This window comes from Mustela lutreola, chromosome 14 (assembly GCF_030435805.1).
Source record: "Mustela lutreola isolate mMusLut2 chromosome 14, mMusLut2.pri, whole genome shotgun sequence".
Taxonomy (NCBI): Eukaryota; Metazoa; Chordata; class Mammalia; order Carnivora; family Mustelidae; genus Mustela; species Mustela lutreola.
Window position 1 is genome coordinate 75136390 of NC_081303.1, and position 20696 is coordinate 75157085.

At 58.9% G+C, this 20696-nt stretch overlaps 1 protein-coding gene across 3 annotated transcripts in view; it reads right to left on the reverse strand.

The window, feature by feature from the left end:
- Window positions 1–171: 171 nt before the first annotated feature.
- IL6R (interleukin 6 receptor) overlaps window positions 172–20696 on the reverse strand; it is a 39409-nt gene continuing 18884 nt past the window's right edge. For all 3 annotated transcript variants that reach the window (XM_059144962.1, XM_059144964.1, XM_059144961.1), the window contains 6 exons: window positions 20442–20608; window positions 19920–20061; window positions 10220–10266; window positions 9066–9135; window positions 7140–7233; window positions 172–2961 (listed from right to left, as the gene is read on the reverse strand). In XM_059144962.1, the coding sequence (XP_059000945.1) occupies window positions 2715–2961; window positions 7140–7233; window positions 9066–9135; window positions 10220–10266; window positions 19920–20061; window positions 20442–20608 (767 nt within the window). In that variant the 3' untranslated portion in view covers window positions 172–2714. The remainder of the gene's footprint in view (window positions 2962–7139; window positions 7234–9065; window positions 9136–10219; window positions 10267–19919; window positions 20062–20441; window positions 20609–20696) is intronic.

Sequence of the window (20696 nt, forward strand, 5' to 3'; positions counted from 1 at the left end):
GTCTTTCGAGAAATTGCTATTGTTTCTGGAACCTCCTTCTAGAGCCGTGCCGGGGGGAGGCCCTCCCAGACCGGTCCACTTCGTTTCAGGCCTGTTCCTCCTATCCGCTCCTTACTGGGCAAGTCTTCCCTCCAAACGGCCCGAGGGCCCAACGCAGAATTCCGTCTCAGGCACATTTTTAGAAATTATTTATTTCAAACATTTACAATTTTCACTTTGCATGGAAAATAGCTGATAAAAAGAAAAATATTGAAAAACATTATACTGACCCTTTGCCCCATACACAGACGTCAACCGTTGGTATTTGCTTTCAGATAATTAGGGGAAAAATTAAAACTATTATTTTTCTCAAAAAAAACAAAAAGCGCTGAGGTATATTACATTTGACAGATGTGTGGTGCCCGTCCAACACGGCTTCTGCCCGTCCCCAGCCCGCTTCCCGCAGCAGACCGCGGCAGACCGCCGCCGGAGCACAGGCTCATGAGACTGACGGTGTCCGTCCTCATCGGTATGCTTGTCACAGGAACTCCCGGCTCCGCTGCCAGGCCACACCGAGGGCGCAATGCTGGAGGGACGCAGGGGACACGCAGGCAAGACGCTGGCCCAGACACCCAACCAGCTGGCCTGCGCCCCAACAACGCCCCCACAGACGCCTGCCATGTGGGAAAGCCGGTGTGACCTCCGAGGGGCCATCACACCTGCTTCTCCAAATGAAGACACGCTTCTCACCAACTCTGTGAGACCAGAGGACAGATTCCTCCCCAAGTGGGTCAACCTTCAGTTCCTCTGAGGCGGCAAGACATCCCTGACCGTTCCGCAGGAAACCCACAGACCGTGACCTGGCGTAGCCTGCCCCACACGGCTCTGCTCACCTCCCTTCTCCCAGTGTCCTGCCCCCGGGAACAGCAGGAACGGGCGGAGGGTCTGTGAGCCGAGCCTGGCAAACAGGCCTCCAGGGCAAGACCTCGTCAGAGCAGAGAGCTCGGGGTCTCCAAAGGCTTTGTTGGTCCACTCAATGCTACCCCTTGACATTTCAAAGAATTTTCATTAATGCTACAAGAATTACTGACCACACGGATTGAGACCTTGGACCAGCGTATTTTCAGCTCGTCCCACCCAGCAAGAGGAGTGGTCTCCCACTTCAGGCTGTGCTCGGGGGTGGGGGGGGAGCAGGACAGACAGCAGGTGCCCCGCAGGACACGGGGCCGGTGGCCGTGGCTAGGACCACTCAGGGACCACAAAGCTTAGCGGATGCACCTGCGCTCGGGGCACAGCCCACAGCCCAGAGAAAACAGTCTTCCTTCATCTTCACTAGCTTATACAGAACTCGAGGGAAAGGCCCTCTCCAATAGAAAAAAAAGGCAGCTTCATTACAATCACAAGGAGAGCAGAACAGTCTGGAGATGAACGCGGCCGGCGGCCAGGCGCTATCTGCAGGCCCATCTTCGACCTCTCCGCGCAGCCCGCCTGCGCCCCAGCGAAACCCAGCCTCCCCGGGAGGTCAAGACGGCTCTCGGGCACGTTCTCCTCCTGCGTATTTCCCTCTGACAGCATTTTTGCCATTCTCAAAGAAACGTTCGAGAAAAACAACAAACAGCCTGCCGGACTTCGGTCAACGGAGGCCCGAACCCGAGGGGCTCGAGCGGCCGCCGGGCCGCAGCACCGGCCCTGGGCGAACCCGGAGAAAAGCGGCCGCCTGCGCCCTCCCCCCACCTGTCCCGTGCTGGGGCTGCCGCTCTAACGAGGCGGGCCGCTAGGAAAGCCGTCGGGACACACTCCGCGGCGGTCATGAGGCGGGCTGTACCCCCGGCTTGGTTCTGGGACACCCTGTGCTGCCTGCGGGTGCACCGGGTGCACCGGCTCTGCTCACCCTCCAGGGAAAACAGTGGTTTAAAAAAAAGAAAGTTGAAATACATTCCTGCCGGGTTTTTTTGTCTTTTCACATAAACCTTATCTTCCTTGCTTCTCGGGCTCCGCTGAAAACAGAGCAGAAGCAGCTGGGGTGCAGCTGTGGCAACCGCTGTCCCCACACGCCCCCTGCTGCCCGGCCTCCTCTTGCGGAAGCAGAGGAGGACGGGGGAGGGGCTTCCAGAGGCAGGTCCCCTGGGCAGTGCCGGCGGGGCAGTGCCGCCTCCGGGGAGCACAGGGAGGCCTGTCTCCAAGCCTCTCCTTCTCTGCTTCTCTCCTCCTGAGTCCTGGGAGCCGAAGAGGGACTTCAACCCAAGCACCAGCTCCTGGATTCGGTGAGGGCCAAGGCTCGCCCTTCACATTTAGCAAAATGCCAGGGAGGAACTATTCTAATTCCGCTTCAAACCACCAGGCCCTGAGATACTGCGCAAGCCCCCGGGTGGGGAAGCAGGCCTCGGGCCTGGCAAGACAGAACGGAGAAGGCAGGCGGCTCCGAGAGCGGGGGCTGGAACACGGAGCTGCAGGACGGGCCGGCAGGTGCCGGGGAGTCTCGGCTGGAAATCTGTCCTGCCTGACGCAGGCTGCACGGGTGGCCGGCAGCTCGTCCCCCCAAGTGTCCAGCACGACGGTGACCTGCCTTCTCTGGGGGTTCCGCGTGGACTCCAGCCCCTTCAGGCACTGGGGAAAGGCACAAGTGGCAGAGGCAGCAACCCCGCTGGGGGAAGTGACGCACCTTCTGCGGGGCCCCAGCACCTGAGACGAGCCGGCCTGGCTTCGTCCCCCGCCGGCCGGGAGCCGCGCAGCCGCTACCCGGGGAAGAAGTAGTCTCTGTTGCTGACGTCGTAAGGGCTCTGTGGGCGCCTGGCATCCGGTCGGCTGTGCCTCGAGGCGCTGTCGGACCCAGGGCTGCTGGGGGACACCGGCGGGGAGATGAGGGGCACCAGCCCCGGGGTGGGCTTGGGCCTCTCGGGGACCAGCTGTCCCAGCGAGTGTGGTGGGCGCCCACTCGCCTTGTCGTCCTTCAGCGCGCGCAGCCTCCACGTCTTCCTGAACCTGCGCAGGGACAAGAACAAACCACACAGGTGCTTAGCTCCCGCCGCGATGCGCCCAGTGAGAAAGAGCAGCTCTCGGCTCCGAACAGGGACGCCACTCATCCCCTCACAGAGGCACGCGACTCTGAGGAGCCGGGACTCTCAGCAACACTCTGGGGGACAGCAGGCTGCGCTGGTCCCGTTGACAAATGGGGAAACCGCGGCCGACGTGACCACGGGTGTCCCTTACAGCACTAGGGACTGAACTGGTCCCGTTCCAGAGCCTGGTACACATCGCTGGTCCCACATGCATTTACTTACAGAAGCAGAGAGAACTCTTCCCATGTGGAGGAGCGCGGGCCCCTCAGCTCTGGGGCAGGCGAAGGCGGGCGGGGGCAGGGAACGCGCAGCGGGCAAGGGCCGCCCCCTCCCTCAGCAGCCCTGCCCCTCAGGCGGGTCCTCCCGGGCCCTGCCGTGGGCACCGCGCAGGCACCAGTGACTCATCGGGCAGGAAAGGGGACGCGGAACAGGAAGGAGATAGACATCTCTGCCATCACAGCTTCCCTCGCCAGCTCCGCGCCGGGCCCGCGGCCAGCGTCAGGCACCCAGCAGCAGCCCCCGCAGAGATGAGCACGAGCCGGACACAGCCGCCTCCAGAGCTGCACCGGGGCCCCTCCTTGAGGCCCCCGGCCCCCGGCCCCTGCTCTGCACGGTCCCCCACCGACCCCAGAGCAGGGCCACACGCCTCCCCCGGTCCCACCTCACATCAGCCGCTTGGAGAGAGGAGGGAAACCACGGTCAGAAACAAGGTTCGGGGGTTTTCCTTGGGCTCCTTCCTAAATCAACAGGCTATTCCTGTCCCGGTGACGATCAACCATTGATAGTTGGCTCCGAATCGGCCCCTGGCATCCGGCCTGGGATCGGATGGAATAAACAGTGTGCAGAGTGTGGCCACGGCTCCCCACTCGGGCACTGGCACTGCTGCAGGAGGGCTCTGCAGCCGCCAGGCCTGGGTTGGGGGGACAGTCCTCCCTCGGGACACGCAAGCTTCTAGAGCTCAGACCCTCTGACCCGGGAGCTCGGCTTCCCAGAACGCACCGGGAGGAAAGCAAAGCCTGACACACGAGGCCGTTCCACACCATGTTGTCTGAGAGCGAGACACCCCCCCACCCCCCATCCCCGCCCAGAGCGGCCAGGGCACGCCCGTGTGAGGAGCCGGGCATGCCACGGGGCGTCCTGCATCGAGGTACGGCAGCTTCTATGGTGGAAACGTTTCTGTTCCAGCTGATGCTAAAGGTAAAAGGCAGAACTCGGGTGTGGAATCCAAGTCCTCACAGGGACGCAGAAACCCCAGGAGTGCTGTGCAGCACGCTCGCCTCCGCGTGAACTCGTCTCCTCCGGGCGCGCATGCAGGGCTGTGCACATCTCCGGCACACTCGGGAGCTAGACACTCAGGGCCTGAGCTTCCCGGGTGTGTGCTGGACTTGGTCACACTCACGTTTTTAAAAATCAACAGTGGCTGTCTTCAGACAACGTGTGAGTTTTTCTTCTTTCCAGCTGTCACTGTGTAGCACATGAGCACGAATCACAATTTCTTTTCAAGTCTCTGCGGGCGTTACCTAAGCTCCAGGGAAAGCGGTGTCCGACCCCTTTCTCCAAAGTGAGGGACTGGATGGTAAGTGAGAAAGAGGAGCTTTTCTGCTTTTGAAACGCTCCGAGTGAACGAGACACTTTCTAAAAATCACTGAGCTCCACGCGCCTTCGGGGGAACCCGGCTGGGGCGTCTGGCGCGGGTGCTGTTCTGGCGGGTCCAGGACCCGCTGCCGGGCCCCAAGCTCCTCAGCCGGCGCCTTCTGTCAGCCTTACCTGTCTGTGCCTCGTGATGTTTTACTTAAAGATAAGGGCTGCAAATGCAACAAAATTTTATAAACCACACCATGACCATCGTCTTTTAAATAAGTGACACGGAGAGACTGAGCCCTCATGAGAAGTGACTCAGGGAGCACCCACGGACACAGCCGCTCCCGTGGCCGGCCACCAGAGCGCCCTATGTTTTCAGTAGTGGCTTCAACTACGGGACCAAGACACACAGTTGGGTCACAAGAATTTAAGCGGCCATGACTCAGAACCCCTGCTTCCAAAGGCACCACACCTGTTTTCAGTGGCACATCTGCAAGTGTTCTAATTGTCACTGATAACGCTGAGAAGACATTCAGGAGAAGCTATGCTTTGAGATGCAAGACAAACACGTGGCACAGAAAAACACGCCTCATGGCGGGCGGGTTGTGTATCCGCGGGCCCATCGTCTCCCGCCAGTTCTGACGGGGCCGTCCCAGCGGCACCGCAACTCTTCCAAACACCCAGTTTCCCCAAGTTTATGCACCTTTCTTGACATGCGGGCTTTGGGGAGGGGAGAGGTTTTCACCCTTGAAGTAAATGGCCTGGTCCCCAGTGCATCTGCCGAACACGAGAGAAAACGGAAACTCACCGGCGAGCAGACAAGTCCCTGATGCGACAACCCAGGGCACAGCCCGTTCACGCTCCCAGACGCTGGCCATGCAGCCCCCAGCCTGTGTCCCGCACTGCCCACGGCTGAGCACAGCGTGTCTGAGGAGCGAGCCAGTCGGTCCCCAGCCCCGCGCTCCACCATCGGGGCTCTGCGACAGCCTCTCCGCCGACAGCGGGCCAGCCTAGTGGGCAGGGACTCTCAGGACTCAGGGCCTAGTCCTGGCTCTGCTGGCAACAAGCTTGCGTCCTCGGGCAAGTCATCTCGCCTCTTCGTTATTCATCTCGTGTCCCCGACTAAAGGACCCGGGAGACCCCGTGCAAAGAACGTCGGGCTGGGGTCGGCTTTCTCGGCCCGGCAGTCAGCTCCCCAACCCTCCCCGCTCCCGTCTCCTCATCCGCCAGGCGGACGTGCTGTCAGGCACTCTGGAGGGTCTGTGGCGGGTCCCCCAGAGGGCAGGAAGAAGGACGTAGCCTGCTGGCATGGCCGTCTCTGGCCCACACAAGATGGTGAGCTCTGAGCATCCCCACGGGCCAACCTCCACACGTGTGGGGGCTTATCTCCCGCACACGCTCTGGGCAGCTCCCCTCTTCCCGGGGACAGCAGAGCGGACACGGCCAAACCCAGTCTGAGACGTCAGCTTCCAACCCAGACCACCTTGGCACCAAAGCTGGTTCAGTCTTGGGGGGGGGGGGGGTCCCACAAGTGAGGAAATGTCTCTACCACTTCCTCCCGGACACCCTAAAACCTTCCCTCACAGTCACCGGCAAGAACCTCAGAAAGCCGCACACGAGGCAAGAGGGACAGACCGAGGCTGTGTCCCGACCGAGAGCCACCCTCTGCGCCCGGCCAGATGGCCCCCGGGTCTCCAGCTCGGGCCCATCGCAAGGCCCTGCCCTACAGTCGTGAACGCTGCACGTTTTCTCACCCGCCCTACAGCAGGAGTAGGGCCGGCGGATGTGTCCACAAGCCTGGGAACAGTGACAAGACGACCAGCCACCGGAGAGAGACACGGAGCGGTGTGGGCATGGCGCCAGCTCGCCGGCGCCGGAGGATGCACCGGACAGAGCACTGGGCAGGGGGCCTCCGGGTCTGCTTGTTCTGGGACGTGGAGCACCTCCAACGGGGTCTGGCCAGGCCCCTCGGACCTGCCCGTTCACAGACTTCCGTGGTGTTTCTCACGTGGCCCTACAACCACGTCGGTATGTGGCTCTCGGAGGACAGGCAAGGTCACGCGACACAGCAGTCCCGAGCCTGAGGGGCGTCTCGCGAGTGTGACGGACGCCGCCCCCTCCGCTTCAGCAAACAGGCTTCCCAGTCCCTCCGCGTCCACACAAGTTTTCAACCTCCGAATGCCACAGGGACCGTCACAGCCTCGTCCACATCCGCCCACACGCGGACAGTGATGCCCACCGTCTCCCAAACGTGTCCGCTCGGGCTTCTCACAGGCACCGCGAACGCCGTGCTCCCAAAGTCGAGTCGCTGCGGTGCTTGGCTGTCCCCCCCCACCAGCGTCTCCTCGAGAGTGACAACACGGCCGTCCGCCCAGCCGCCGAGGCCAGAGCCCCGAGGGTCACCCCGGACGCGCCGCCTTCCTGCTCATCGGACGTGTCATCCAATCTCTGATACACCCCGAATTAGCCAGGTAAGGCGGCGCCCCCCCAGGCCTGCCCCAGCACCCCAGCCCCACTCACCTCAGCACGACGCCGACGCACAGGAGCGTCCCGAAGGCCAGGCTTCCTCCGGCCACCAGGAAGGTAGGCAGCGGCCCTGAAGGCGAGTCTTGCACTAAGAGAAACAGGAGCAAGAAGGGGGAGGGATGCCTCTCGGCGGGACGGTCCGGAGCCCCGGAGGATCCGCAGCCCCGCGGGAGGGGACGGCGCCAGCCAGCGCTCCCACCGGAGCCGGCCCGGGAAGATGGGCCCCCGGTGGAAGGGGACCCCAGGATTCCACCCCCCGGAGCTGGGAGGAGGAGGAGGGGCACCTCGAGCTCAGAGCCTCCGAGCTCCTGTGGCCACAGACACTCTCCCAGTCAGCATGGCCTTTCTAGTGGGGCTCGGCCGGTCCCCGCTCAGCCTGTCCCCACGAAGCACATGGGGCGCAGGACTCCCGAAGGCTCTGGGCGCCCCACTGAGGACAACATCAGGAGCTCAGGTTAGATGACGTTTTCTCCACTGGGTGTCATGTCTCATCTGTCCCTCTACTCGGTCCTCAAGCAGTGTGGAACCCAGCGTGGGGCTTGAACTCGCAACCCTGAGACCAAGACCTGAGCTGCGACCAAGGATCGGGTGCTCAACCGACAGAGCCCCCCAGGGGCACCCCCGGACCTTACATTCTAATCAAGGGAAAGACAAATCTGTACTATGACCTCAGTAGTGACAGGGCAATGATGAAAATCAAAGGAAGAACAGGGGTGACTGGGACAGGCCCCTTGACAAGGGGCATCTGAGCAGAGACCTGGGTGTTGTGAAGCAGCTGGCCACGACAGGCAGTATGTGCAAAGGCCCTGAGGTAGGCATGTGCTGCAGAGCAAGGAGGGCAGAGTGAGTGACGGGAGAGTAGAGGAGTGGGGTCCTGTGCCCGCAGAGACCAGAGCTCGGACATGTGATTTCAGAGTCCTGGTCCTGGTCCCCGGTTTGAGCAACCCCATGAACGTGCTGCCGGTCACCAGGATGAGGCAGAGAACACATCCGGGCTGGCAAGGAGAGGCAGTTTCGAGAGTCCGCTTCAGACCTAAGCTTGTAATCTGTAGGATCACCCCCCTCCCTGGCAGGTTACCCAGGCTGCCGGATAGCTGAGTCTTGGTTATCAGACGTGGGATCTGAGTTTGGGAGTCATCATCCCACAGATGGCCTTTCCTGTTACAGATTGGGCTGGAGAAGCCCATTCCCCAAGGGCCCCATCCCTACCAGAGCCCTGGAGGCCCACCCTGGCCTCCCCCCCCCCCACGATCACTCAAGGCCAGGAACCTTCTGCGGTTCCCCCAACTGGATACGCCCTCTGCTATCTCTCAGCTGCCCTTCCTTTATCTCCATCTCTGTTTCGGCCTGTCTCCCAGGCTGCCCTCTGTTCCGCTTACACTGTCCTCTTTGTCTGAGCCTGACCCCAGAGACCCTGAGCAGAGAGAAGGGGGAGGGTGCAGACCTCTGCCAGGCAGCCTGCATGGCCTCAGAAAGCCCAGAGCGGGCAGAGCTGGCAGAGCTGCCCCAGGGCTGAGGCCCTGGAGCCCGGACCCTGGGCTCCCACATGAACGGCAGACCCGGGGCTCTTCTTGGTGCAGATATTGGTAAGCTTTCCTGGTCTTGCAGGCAACAAAGCACATCTCTGGGGTCAAGGGCACCAAAAATAAAGGCTTCCCCCAACATGTGTTCCATTCCAGACTCTGAGAACATGGTCTTTGGCACAGGCACTTGTATTCTGGGCCAACTGAGGCACATTTCACTGGTCTGTTACTGGTTCCCTCACCAGCGTTCAGCGGACGATGTCAGACTCGCACAGACATGGCAATACTGCCCCCTTCCTTCCGCAGACTGGCCTTCCGGCAACATTTCCAAGTCAGGACGTTCTGCAGAGAAGCGTTTTGTGCCCCTCAGACAGAAGAAAAAACACCCAGTCCTTACCTGGGAGGCTGGTCGTATTCGCAGAATTTTCGGAGAGATTACTTCCACCGTCCTCGCTGGTGGTCAGCACCTGAAAGACAGAGTCCCCGTCAGCGGTTTCTGCAGATCCCCCCGCCCCTGGCACCCCTCCAAGACCACCTTTCCTCTGTCTCAGGACCTCTCTGTTCTGTCGCACTCAGCATCTGCGCTAGTACTTGCATTAGTCATATCTACGTGTTGCTCAAGGTGGGACTTCCCATCTGCCTCCCCACCAAGAGCCGGGGGCGCAGCCCCTTCCCCAGAAGAGATACTCGACAGACAGGCGAACGCAGCACGGTCCCAGGGAGCATGTGCCACCATCCCCTGGGAAAACCACAGACTAGGATCCTGGACCCATGCTCACTAGCTCTGCATCCTTGGACAGGTTTCGGAACCACTGTGGGTGTCCCCTTCCTCTTTTCCAGGCACAGCCCTCCTGGCCCTGAACCCCATTAACAGTTGGAACAAGACTCCAGGTGCAAGCCCAGAGCAGAGCACAGCCGGCAGGCCCTCTACCAGAATCCGTGCCCACACCCCAGCTTGGCTGGGAGCATCGGGCCGCACTGCACAGGCTTCCCCGGGAGCTTCTGCCAGGGCCCGGAGAGCCCCGTGGTCAGTACGGGTACAGCGCCAGGCCCTGCGCCCCCTCCCGGGGCCACCTTGCTACAGGAGGTGCTGAACCTCACAGCTCAGCTGGCCCTTCGGGGACTGAGGACCCCAGGAGGTCACGCAGCTGGAAACAGGATTACCTGAGGATTTGCTAAGCAGCTTCCGAGGCAATCGTCTTTCCAGAAAATTATGACGCCAGGAGCCCAAAGAGGAAGGGCTCAGAGGGACTGAATCTGAGTCGCCAGCGAGGCCATGAGCAGAGTCCGCCAGTTGGGAAGTGTGACAGCAGCCATGAGGCCCAGGGACTCTGTGAGCCGGGCCAGCATCCCGCACGTGTCACGAGGGCCACGGCAGATCTGGGACGCCCCCACCCCGTTTTTACAGAGGCTCCAGGACGACAGTAACACCCATGCCACATTTCCAGTTAAGTGCCAGAGCTGGGATTTGAACCGACTCCTGTCCGGTGCCAGCCCACAACTGCTCCCCAGGTTCTGCTGCCCTGACTCCCCATGAGGACTCGAGCTCACCTGTGTGGAGGAGGACACCTCGCTCTCGGCTGGAGGGCTCCTGCGCTCTGTGGAGGGAAGACGTGTCACGAATGATCCCTGGACCCTGAAGCCCCACCAGACGGGCCCCAGGAGCAGAGTAGTTCATTGCCACGTTACTTAAGAGAGCCTGACGTTAGAAATGACGAAGTCATCAACCCCAAGGAATTCACTGTATAAATGAGGCTATATCCAGATGCGGCAACGGTCTCTAAAAATAAATCAGAAAAGGGGCACCTGGGGGCTCACTTGGTTGCGTGTCCCACTCTGTTTCGGCTCAGGTCACGGTCTCAGGGCCATGAGATCGAGCCCCACATCGGGCTCTGCACTCAGTGTGGAACCTGCTCAAGATCCCCTCATCCCTCCCCTGCTCACATTTTCTCTCTCGCTCTCTCTCAAATAAATAAATAAAATCTTTAAAATAAATAAAGTAGAAAAACGTTGAGGATATAATGTATAAAAAATGCAAGACTGGGGCACGTGGGAGGCTCAGAGGGTTAAGCCGCTGCCTTCGGCTCAGGTCATGATCCCAGGGTCCTGGGATCGAGACCTGCATCAGGCTCTCTGCTCAGCGGGGAGCCTCCTGCCCTCTCTCTCTGCCTCTGCTCTGTCTACTTGTGATCTCTCTGTGTGTCAAATAAATAAAATCTTTGAAGAAAAAAAAAAAAGGCAAGACATGGAAAGGTTCATGTGGTCTGATCCAAAGTCCCTAAAGAAACGTATTTATATCATTATTCTTGTGCATTATATTATACTCTATAACACATCTTCACACACAGGAGGAGAGAAACACAAGGACACATCACCAGACAGAAGCACTATTAACATCCGAACATTCTCCCACTCGTCTGTTTGCAAGAAGAAACATCTGAACAGATTCTCATGTGTCTGGGTGGGTTTGGGAGGCTTGGCCCAAGAAGGGACGTGGATCAGGCACACACATGAAGCCCCCCTCCTGGGAGCAGGATTTCTGCAGAAACTTCCCACCCACCCCCCTCCACCCTGCAAGCATCAAGAGGTCAAGCGTGGAAGCAAGAGCAGGAATGTGAGGCCCGGCTCCGCGGCAAATGTGGGCCCAAGGGACTCGGAGCTGAGCTGTGACAGGCGATGGGTGGGATGTTCTGGATTTTAAAATATTTTCTTTTCAGTCCCTCATGTTTCCATCTAGAAGTTAAAACCACCACAGACATGGTTCGCACAAAGATGTGGAGCCTCCCTGAGGCGGGAGTGGGGTAAGGGACAGAGAAGCGCTCCTGCTTCTGCTCAGCAAGAATTTCCAGCAGGACAGGCCTGTCCCCAGGAGGGGAGGAAACCAGAGCAAGTTCACCCCTGCACTGTACAGAGGAAACAGAGTCCCAGAGAGGGAAAGCAACGTGTCCAAGGTCACACAGCAAGCCAGCCCCAAACCAGCCTGGGGTGACTAGGAAGGATCCAGTCTGATTCCTGGGTGCTCCTCCCACGCCGAGAACAGGCAGACCCACAGCAGGGGTGACTGGAGGAGGAGCAGAGGGTACGGGCACCAGTGACAGCGAAGACCGGGAGTTGGGGCAGCCCTACTCAGGGAATACAGCTGACCCCAGACGGCCACTGGATCCGGGGCCTCCCGCACTCAGCCACATGCAGCAGCATCTGTGGCCTCAGGGGCCCCAACCTTACCCTACGGCCTCCAAATCTGGGGGATGGGACCCAGACATCAGGGGCTCCTAACAACTCTCTGAACCCAGAGAGAAGCTTCCGTCAGAAAGGGGGACCCACCTAGTCTCTCCCCGCAGCTCTGACGCCCAGCATGGCACGTGACCAGAGTAGGGCGCTTAACTTTTGATGCCTTAGACTTCCGGGTACAACGTGGAAATTTTATCTCAACCCAGAACAAGTACAATTTTTCTAATGCATAACAGAATTAAGTCTTACTGACAAGACTTGTTGAAGACTCCCTAGATGGCCACAGAGCCCCTGATGCAGACCATCTTGTCCCCAGACATGGAAGGTAAAAGCATGTCTGCATTGTCAGGAATAATCGTCATTTCACTTTACAGATGAGGAAACAGGGCCCGAGGGACGTCAGATGACTGCCACTGGGAACGTGTCCCTCAATCATCAGCACCCCTCTGTGGGCAGCTCCACCGGCCACATCCCTGCACATCTGTGCGTGCTCGGTTCCACGTCACGCTCCCCTGGTGCTTGTGAGGTGGGCCCTGCCATCTCCATTTTACAAAGACCCCGAGGCTCAGCGTTTAGGCAAATGTATTTCATATTTCCTAACGCCTCCCTTCAGCAGCCACGCTGGGCAAAGAAGGGAAAGGAACAGACAGCCATGGCCCCCAAGTGCCTCAAAGTGACTGATGGCAACAAAAGCACACCAACTGTAACCATCTCCAGCATTTACTGAGCGCCTGATGTGTGCCAATCTCAGCACCTCCCATGGATCAATCTGTTTAGTCTCCACAACAATATTCGGGGACAGTATCATGATATTCCCCATTTTACAGATGGGGAAACTGAGGCATGGGCAGCTAAAGAACTTGTCCAGTTTTGTAAGAAATAAGTGACAAGAGGATGCCTGGGTGGTTCAGTGGGTTAAGCCTCTGCCTTCTGCTCAAGTCATGATCTTAGGGTCCTGGGATCGAGTCCCGCATCGGGCTCTCTGCTCAGCGGGGAGCCTGCTTCCTCCTCTCTCTCTGCCTGCCTCTCTGCCTACTTGTGATCTCTGTCTGTCAAATAAATAAATAAAGCCTTTTTAAAAAAAAAAAATGACAAGTCTTTCTGGCTCTTAGAATGATTTTTTTTTTAAGATTACTTACTTCCTGGGGGCGCCTGGGTGGCTCAGTGGGTTAAGCCTCTGCCTTCGGCTCAGGTCATGATCCCAGGGGCCTGGGATCGAGTCCCGCATCGGGCTCTCTGCTCAGCAGGGAGCCTGCTTCTCCTCATCTCTCCCTCTGTCTGTCTCTCTGCCTATTTGTGATCTTTCTCTCTGTCAAATAAATAAATAAAATATTTAAAAAAAAAAAAAAAAGATTACTTACTTCCTGGAAAAGGAGAGGGAGTGCCTGACAGGGGGAGGGGCAGAGGGAGAGAGAGAGTCTCCAGAGGACTCTCCGAGGAGCACGGAGCTCACAGATCTCCTGACACCAAGATCACGACCTGAGCTGAAGTCAAGAGTCAGACGCCTATCAAACTGCGCCACCCAGGCGCCCCTGGGCTTTTTTTCTCCTTTATTTTTAGAACCATCTCTAGATTGAGCATTCCTCAAATTCAGAGACTGTATCGTACTCATCTTTGTGAGCACAGACCTTAACACATCTTGCCAAGAAACTATGTAGTTAGTAAAATTTCAATTATGGAAAAGCATTTAGGAAAGACTATTAGGGACCTTAATGATAGTTGCGGCCGTGTGTTCTCCTTGTGTGAGTACCTCCAAGATTACAGGAGACACTTTCACATTCGTAACAAAATGAATGACAAGACTGACAGACCACACAGGAGGGTTTGGGTTTTTTTGTCCCCACCCGAGTTTTTAAAACAAAAAGCTCATTTCCACTAACTTGAAGATTGGTTGGAGTTCATGCGCTCCGGTTTTAGGATAGAGAAATCCAGCATGAAAGGCGGGAGAGGCCCCCCCGGGACAGATAAGTGATCTGGGTTAAGACACTGAACCTCTCTCTCCTAGAAGCTGTTTCTTCACTTCCGGCCCAGCCGCTTCCTCCAACACACCCGCGCTGAAGGGCACAGAGTCCCGGTAAACACCGAGCGCGCTGACCCTCAGCACGGGGCTCGGAGGGGGCTGTGCCGCCGGGAACGGACAGATCCCCACCGCGCCTCTGGAGGCGGCCGAGAAAGGGGACCTTAACGTCCTCACGAAACGGAAAGACACCTGCAGTGCCCTGCAAGGGACGCAAGCAGACCCAATGAGGCACCATTCGGCAACATAGTATCAAACTCCTGAAACTCACATAACATGGTGTTACAGGTCGATTACACTCAATTCAGATAAGAAATGAGGGGGCGGGGGGGGGCAGAGAATAGAAAAACATTTTCTTCTGTTTGTCAACTGTATTATGACCAGTGAAGGGCAGGGCTTGGGGGCAGGAGCCCAGGGCGGGGGAGGAGGAAGAAATAAGGAGGTGGAGGGTGGTGGCAGGGAGGCGGGAGGCGGGAGAGGGGCTGACTGCGCAGGAAGGGGGCAGGGAGGGCGGGCTTCCGGCAGGGCCTCCCCCTCCGGCTCACTCACAGCTTCACACCTGCACCACCAGCAGCAAGTCAATCACTGCAGGCCTCGACTCCCGCCGCTGCCCACACCACAAGCAGCAGCGGGCGGTCTGCCAGGGTGCCAGGGCTGCTCTGCGGGCCCAGGGGAAACCTGCCACGGCCGGGGACACGCACGCACCCCAAGCAGCCCCCTTTCTGTGGAACAGCCAAGAGCCGTTTCCACTTAACTGTGTTCGTCCTTCCTCAGCAGAATCAAGCGGCCACTGGCCACGGTCCCCAAACATGCCGGAGCCCCAGGGCCCGGACCCGGCGAGCGGGAGAGAGCAGCGCGCCAGCAACTGCGGCTGGGCCGGGTGTGCGTGTGCGTGTGCGTGTGCGTGCGCGTGCGCGTGCGTGTGCGTGCGCGTGGCCAGGCCAGTGTGCGTGTGTGCAGCCTGGCCGGTGGGAGAGCGGCCTCGAGGCCCCAGCTGGGGAGGCCGGTCAGGAGCGGCGCTGAGCGCAGCAGGCACAGTCTCTCGGGAACCGCGTGCCGGAGCTCTTGAAGGCGCAGACTCTCCCTCTCAGGACAAGAGGGGGGCCAAGGGTCTGAGCTCAGGGCACCCCAAGGACCCTCGGTGTCACTTGTCTGCTGAGCGCGGGTAAGCAGCGAGACCAGGCCCGCTTACCCCCGCGGGCTTCCCAGGCCGCGCAATAAACTCTCCCTGCAGGGCGGCTCTGGGACCTCAGGTTCCTAAAGGGAGGAGAGGTCCGGGGAAGCCCCCCCACCGGCGAGAGGGGCTGGCGGCCATCCAGCTGCGACCCCTCCTTCTGGCCGGACGTCCAGGAGCACCGTCCCCCTGCGTCACTGCTGCAGGTGCCGGCAGGGTGATGGCCTTACTGGACGGAGCGGCCCCCCTGCCCCTCTCTACCCGCTACCCCACCCGCAAGCAGGCCTTCCACCGTGGACGTGCACCTGCCGCACCCTGCGGCTCTCACACCTGGGCTCCAGCCTGGCCCAAACCCCCCTTCCCACCTGCGTGCAGACAGCCTATAATCCCTGTCTCCATGGAGACACTCCTTCACCGTCCGCCACCCAAAGACCTCCTCGGGAAGCGTCTCCTCCTCTCTCGGCCCGCAGCCTGCCAACACGCGGGTCAGGGACGCGCGGCCCGCAGCGTCCACAACCACCGTGAAGTGTCCCCACACTGCTCACCCCATGCCCCCTCCGCAGTCTGAGTGGCTCGGGGTCGGTGTCCAGGACGGTGATCCTGGGACACCCACAGCCTCCCTCCTGTCACCCCAGGGACCAACCAGCACGTTGTGGCAACTGCAAACACCCCCCGCTGCGGACACGTCACTATCCCTGGAGGGTGTCTTCTCTCTGCACTCACAGAAACCTTCGCAAGGGGCCTCCGTCCCAGCCATCCTGGCAGTGGCCCTTGAGGTAGGGAACAAAAACTCACTGCAGCCCGTTATCTCTAGGCTCTAGCGTTTCAGGAAAAGGGGTCAGCATGTGCCCAGCCACAAGCAGACCCTGAAGATGACCAGACGGGCCGTCCTCCTCAGCTCCTGCCTGTACCGGGATAATGTGGACCAGAGCCACACACACATCCACCCAGGCGGGGGCCCCTCACACCAGGAGCGTCACACACGGGAGATGCCGTCACCTACGCAGACATGTCCGCTGTCACGAGAGGCATGCCAGAACAGGCTGCTGACAAGTAAATCACGCAAAGAATTTCTTCAATGAAACCAGCCAGAGCTTGTTTTGAAAACAGACCTGGAAGGGAACCGGACAGGTCTCAGCATTCCCGCCTCGCATGGGCACGGCTAAGCTCTGAGAGGCCCTCCAGCCTGACTCCCGGGCCCAGCCTGTCTCCCATAACCTCCCTGTCCCCCAGAGGTCACCACTCCCACACCAGTGCTGAGAGGCAGGAGCGGCCTGCATGTCCGGGTCCCGAGCAGCTGGGAAGCCCACTGATGCCCCCAAAAGCCAAGGAACTGCTCCATCAGGCAAACTCGCTAAACCCCACTCTCCAGACGCCCCCCGCTCTCTCACACCGGCCCCCCGAACACCCCCCCACTGCCCTCAGCAGGGGGGACAGCCAGCTTCTCTCTTTGGGGGCTCTAACGATCCCCCAAAACCACATGTGCATAGAAAAGGGGTCCCGAAGGCTTCAGCCGCTGATGGGAGATGCCACCAGGTATCCTGTCCAAGCCTCTGCGGTCACTGCAGCAAGGCACAGCAGCACAGCCACCCCAAGCTGGAAAGTCAAAGACTGGACCCAGTGCTGGCCAGGCGGCCCAGCTCTACTGCCGCCCACTGTGGGGACAACGTCTGTAACCTGAAGAGGGACAGCCACCAAGGACACCAGGTGCACAGGAAGGGAGCAGACCAGTGCGCAGGCTCTCCACGCAGCAGCCAGGGACCAGACACCTGAGCAGACGCGGGTCCTCCGGGAGCCGCCGAGCACTTCGGAAGAGCAGACCAGTGGACTTGTGTCGGGACTCGTCTACCCCAGAGGACAGGGTGGGGCTCACGTGAGAAAGAACTTTCTTCCTGAGCAGACATGTCTCCAAGGAAGACACACAAATGGGCCAGAAGCACACGGAAACGTGGTGAACATCACAGCTCCTGATGGAAACGCAGACCAGCCCCACACCCACTTCACACCCCGGGGGTGCTCTTACCAACAACCAAACACAAAGAACAGAAAATCCCGAGTGTGGAGGAGGCTGTGATTGGAACCCTGTGCATTGCCCGTAAGAACGTAAAATGGTGCAGCCACGGAGGCAAACAGTGCAGTAGTTCCTCAAAAGATTGAAAACAGAACTACTGTGTGAGGCAGCAATTTCACTTCTGGGTATTTACTCGAAAGATCCGCAAGCAGGGACCCAGACAGATGCTGTCCAGCGGCGCTCACCGCAGCGACCGCCACGGCGGCCAGAAGGCGGAGGCAGCTCAAGGGGCTGTCCACAGGTGGGTGCACATGCCACACGTGGGCCACTGTGCCCTGAATAGGCCTCAGCCTCAGAGGAAGGAAGTTCGGACACTTGCTACAACAGGATGAACCCCAAGGACATCACGCTACGCGAAACAGACCTGCCACCGAAAGACAGCTCCACCCGTTCAAGACTGCGAGCACAAACCTCTCCTTAATGAAATGACACAATCAGATACTTCAACATGATTCATTACAACCTTATCAATAATTATTACTCTATTTTCTACGTTTCAACTAAAAGTATCAAAATATAATTTTCCAGAAAACCATGAACCAAATTTAATTTCAGCATCAATTAGCACTTGACTGGCACTTCCGTGAGGAGCGAACCTCAGAGACAGGGAGCCGGTGGCAGTCCCCTCCGCATCCAATGGAGACAGAGTTTTGGTTTGGCAGCAAGAAGAGCTCTGGGAGCCGACGTCGGGACGGCCTGTGAACCGTGCAAACGTGCTTCCCGCCACTGAACAGATACTCAGAAACGGCTATGGTGGTCAAAGCTGAGTTACATGTGTTTCACCACATCCCAACATTTTTAAAGACAAAGAGCGAGCTTTCTAACACACAGAATTTCTTAAAGCTGTTTGTGACCGTCTGAGCAGAGGGTAAACAGGCCTCAGCCTGAGTCCGAGACATTCCCTCCGCACAACATTGTCAGCCATCTGCCCCCCTGTGCAGGCTTCCAAGGCCACGGTAAGGTCCGGCATTCGGACGATGAGTCTGTTCTGGCTCAAAATGTACACAAATCACAGAATGTCACGGACAGGTCAACACGAGCTAGCCTGAGGACGTTCCGATGCATTTACATGGTCTCCCCGAGGGAGCCACACCAGTTAGGCCCTCCCGGCTTCCTGTCTGGGCCTTCGCAGGAAAGGAGCTTTTGAGAAGAGGGTCCGACAGAAACCTGCCTCCTGCTCTCCACGGGCAGGGCAGGACAAGGACCAGCTGGGATCTGAGCCTGCAATCTTACGTGCGTCCAATTCAGAAGCTCCTTAACCCAGGCCTCCTCTGGCTCCCCCAGGACAGGAAAGAGGGGCGTCACGCGGCGAAGCAGGAAGAGGAAGAGCCACCGTGCGCCAGCCTCCGCTCGGGGCGGAGTACCAGCCTCTCTGGGCCAGTCTTCCCCCCGAGGCCGGGTGCGAGAGCCAGCAGGGCGGGGACGGGCCCGGCCGACACTTCTATTCCTGTCTTTCTGTTTTACCCACATGTGATCAATGCATGGGTGTTGTATTTTCTGTTTTAATTACCTGGTACTTAAGAACAACTCTTTTGGCTCAACCCTGTTGCCAGGCTAAAGAAATGCGACGCTGAAGCCTGATACCGTTATAGGACACGGATACCGGGAGCAATGGAATGGGCTCCTGGAGTGGGGGGTGAGCCCTCCATCTCTGGAAGCATTCAACCAGACACCAGATGACCCTCCCCCCGACACTATAATCCGAGAAACTCCTGCACTGGGTCTGGGTCTGCTCAATCCTAAGCTTTCACAGGAAGGAATCCAAAGATGTCTTAAATTGTTTTCTCAGGAAAAACACATAACAGTCGTGTTGGCTGCTGCTCTGTAGGCACCAGGAGAAGAATGGGAAACAGAGGCCAAGCAGCTCCCTCTGGGAGGCAGGACTGACACAGGAAGGGTCAGGACAAGAGGCACTGGTATTAGAAACCCTTCCCAGCTTCTTGGCCACGAGAATGTACTAACTTGATAAGAATTTCAGCAGTTAAGGGTGACTTGGCTCAGTGGGTTAAGTGTCTCCCTTCGGCTCAGGTCATGATCTCTGGGTCCTAGGATAAAGCCCCACATTGGCTTCCTGCTCAGCGGGGAGCCTGCTCCCCCCACCCCAGCCCCACGCCGCCTGCCTCTCTGCCTACTTGTGATCTCTGTCTCTGTCAAATACATAAAATCTTTTAAAAAAATGTCAGCAGTTAAAAAAACACATTAATCACAGTTATTAGATAACACATTTTCGAGAAACACCTGGTAACATGAGAGCCTCACGGTGTTCTCCACACATGCACTGAAAAAGGAAAGCAGCACACTGAAATGTTCTCCCTGGGTTTCTTGAGGTGGTAAAGATACTGATGATCATCATTTTTCATACTTTTGTGGAATGTTTCACGTTTTCTATCAAGCACAGTAATTTCAGTAACTCCCCAAAGGCAGTTTTATCATCTTTAACACCTTTTTAAAATTGAGACATTAGTAACTGTGGACACTAAGTACAGCTACACATTCTCAGTGGCTCCCCCATGAAGCTGGGGCGCTACATGCCCCGGCCCCCCATCCCCCGCCCACGCCTCTGCAGCCAGGAAGGGGACCCATGCAAGCAGAGCCGAAGGCCCCAGCTGCCGGCAGCACCACAAGCAGCGTGTGCACCCCACACGGGAGCTGGTGCTGGCCTTCCTCCCAAACCCGGGTGGCTACAGGCTCGCCGTGACAGCACCAGTTGGGGGACAGTAACACAGTGGACATTTCCCCGCCACGCCCACCATGGTACCTGTCCAAGGGGTGCCGCTGGCCTCGGGGCTCCAAGTGCTCCAGGAGCCGTGCCCAAACTCCTCCCGAGCCCGGAGCTGCACCACATGCCGCAGGCCCTTCCAGGCGTCACTGATGGTGCACTGGTGCCGGGGCTCCTGGACCTGCGGGCAGGGGGCCCAGCAGCAGCGGGTGAGGCCAGGGTGCACCAGCCAGACAACCCTTGGCCCCCCGTTCGGTGGCATCCTCTGTCAGATGGGGAGGGACTGGCTGCAGAGACGCCCAGAGCCCCCGCACGGACCCTGCCAGCCATGCCCTCGCCTGCCTGCTGCCCAGCTGCCCGTCCTGGGCACACACATCCTCTCAGGCCGGTAAAGGCGCGGCACAGCATCCTCACTGCTGTGTGCTGAATGCGATGACCCAGCCTCCCGAGGACCTGGGCCTCACCCACGCCGCACAGCAGGGCGTCACACGACCACAGAGAACGCCTGTCGCATCCCAGGAACCCCGAGGGCCACTCTTCTCCATAAGTAAAAGGATTTACCATCCACGTCGTGAAGGTCTTCGAGCGCTCAGCCCGGTACCGGAGCTCGAACTGCAGCCTGTAGAAAGAGGAGTTCCAGGAGGGGGGGTCTCTCCACGTGACACGGAGCCAGCGGGGATTTCCGTCCACAGGCGTGACGGTGACGTTGGCCGGCGGGTCGGGCTGCACTGCGGGCGAGGAGGGCAGGCTCCCATGCAGCGGCAAGCGTGGCCCCCGTCCCCCCGGGAATGGGCCGGAGACGCCCCAGTGCCCAGA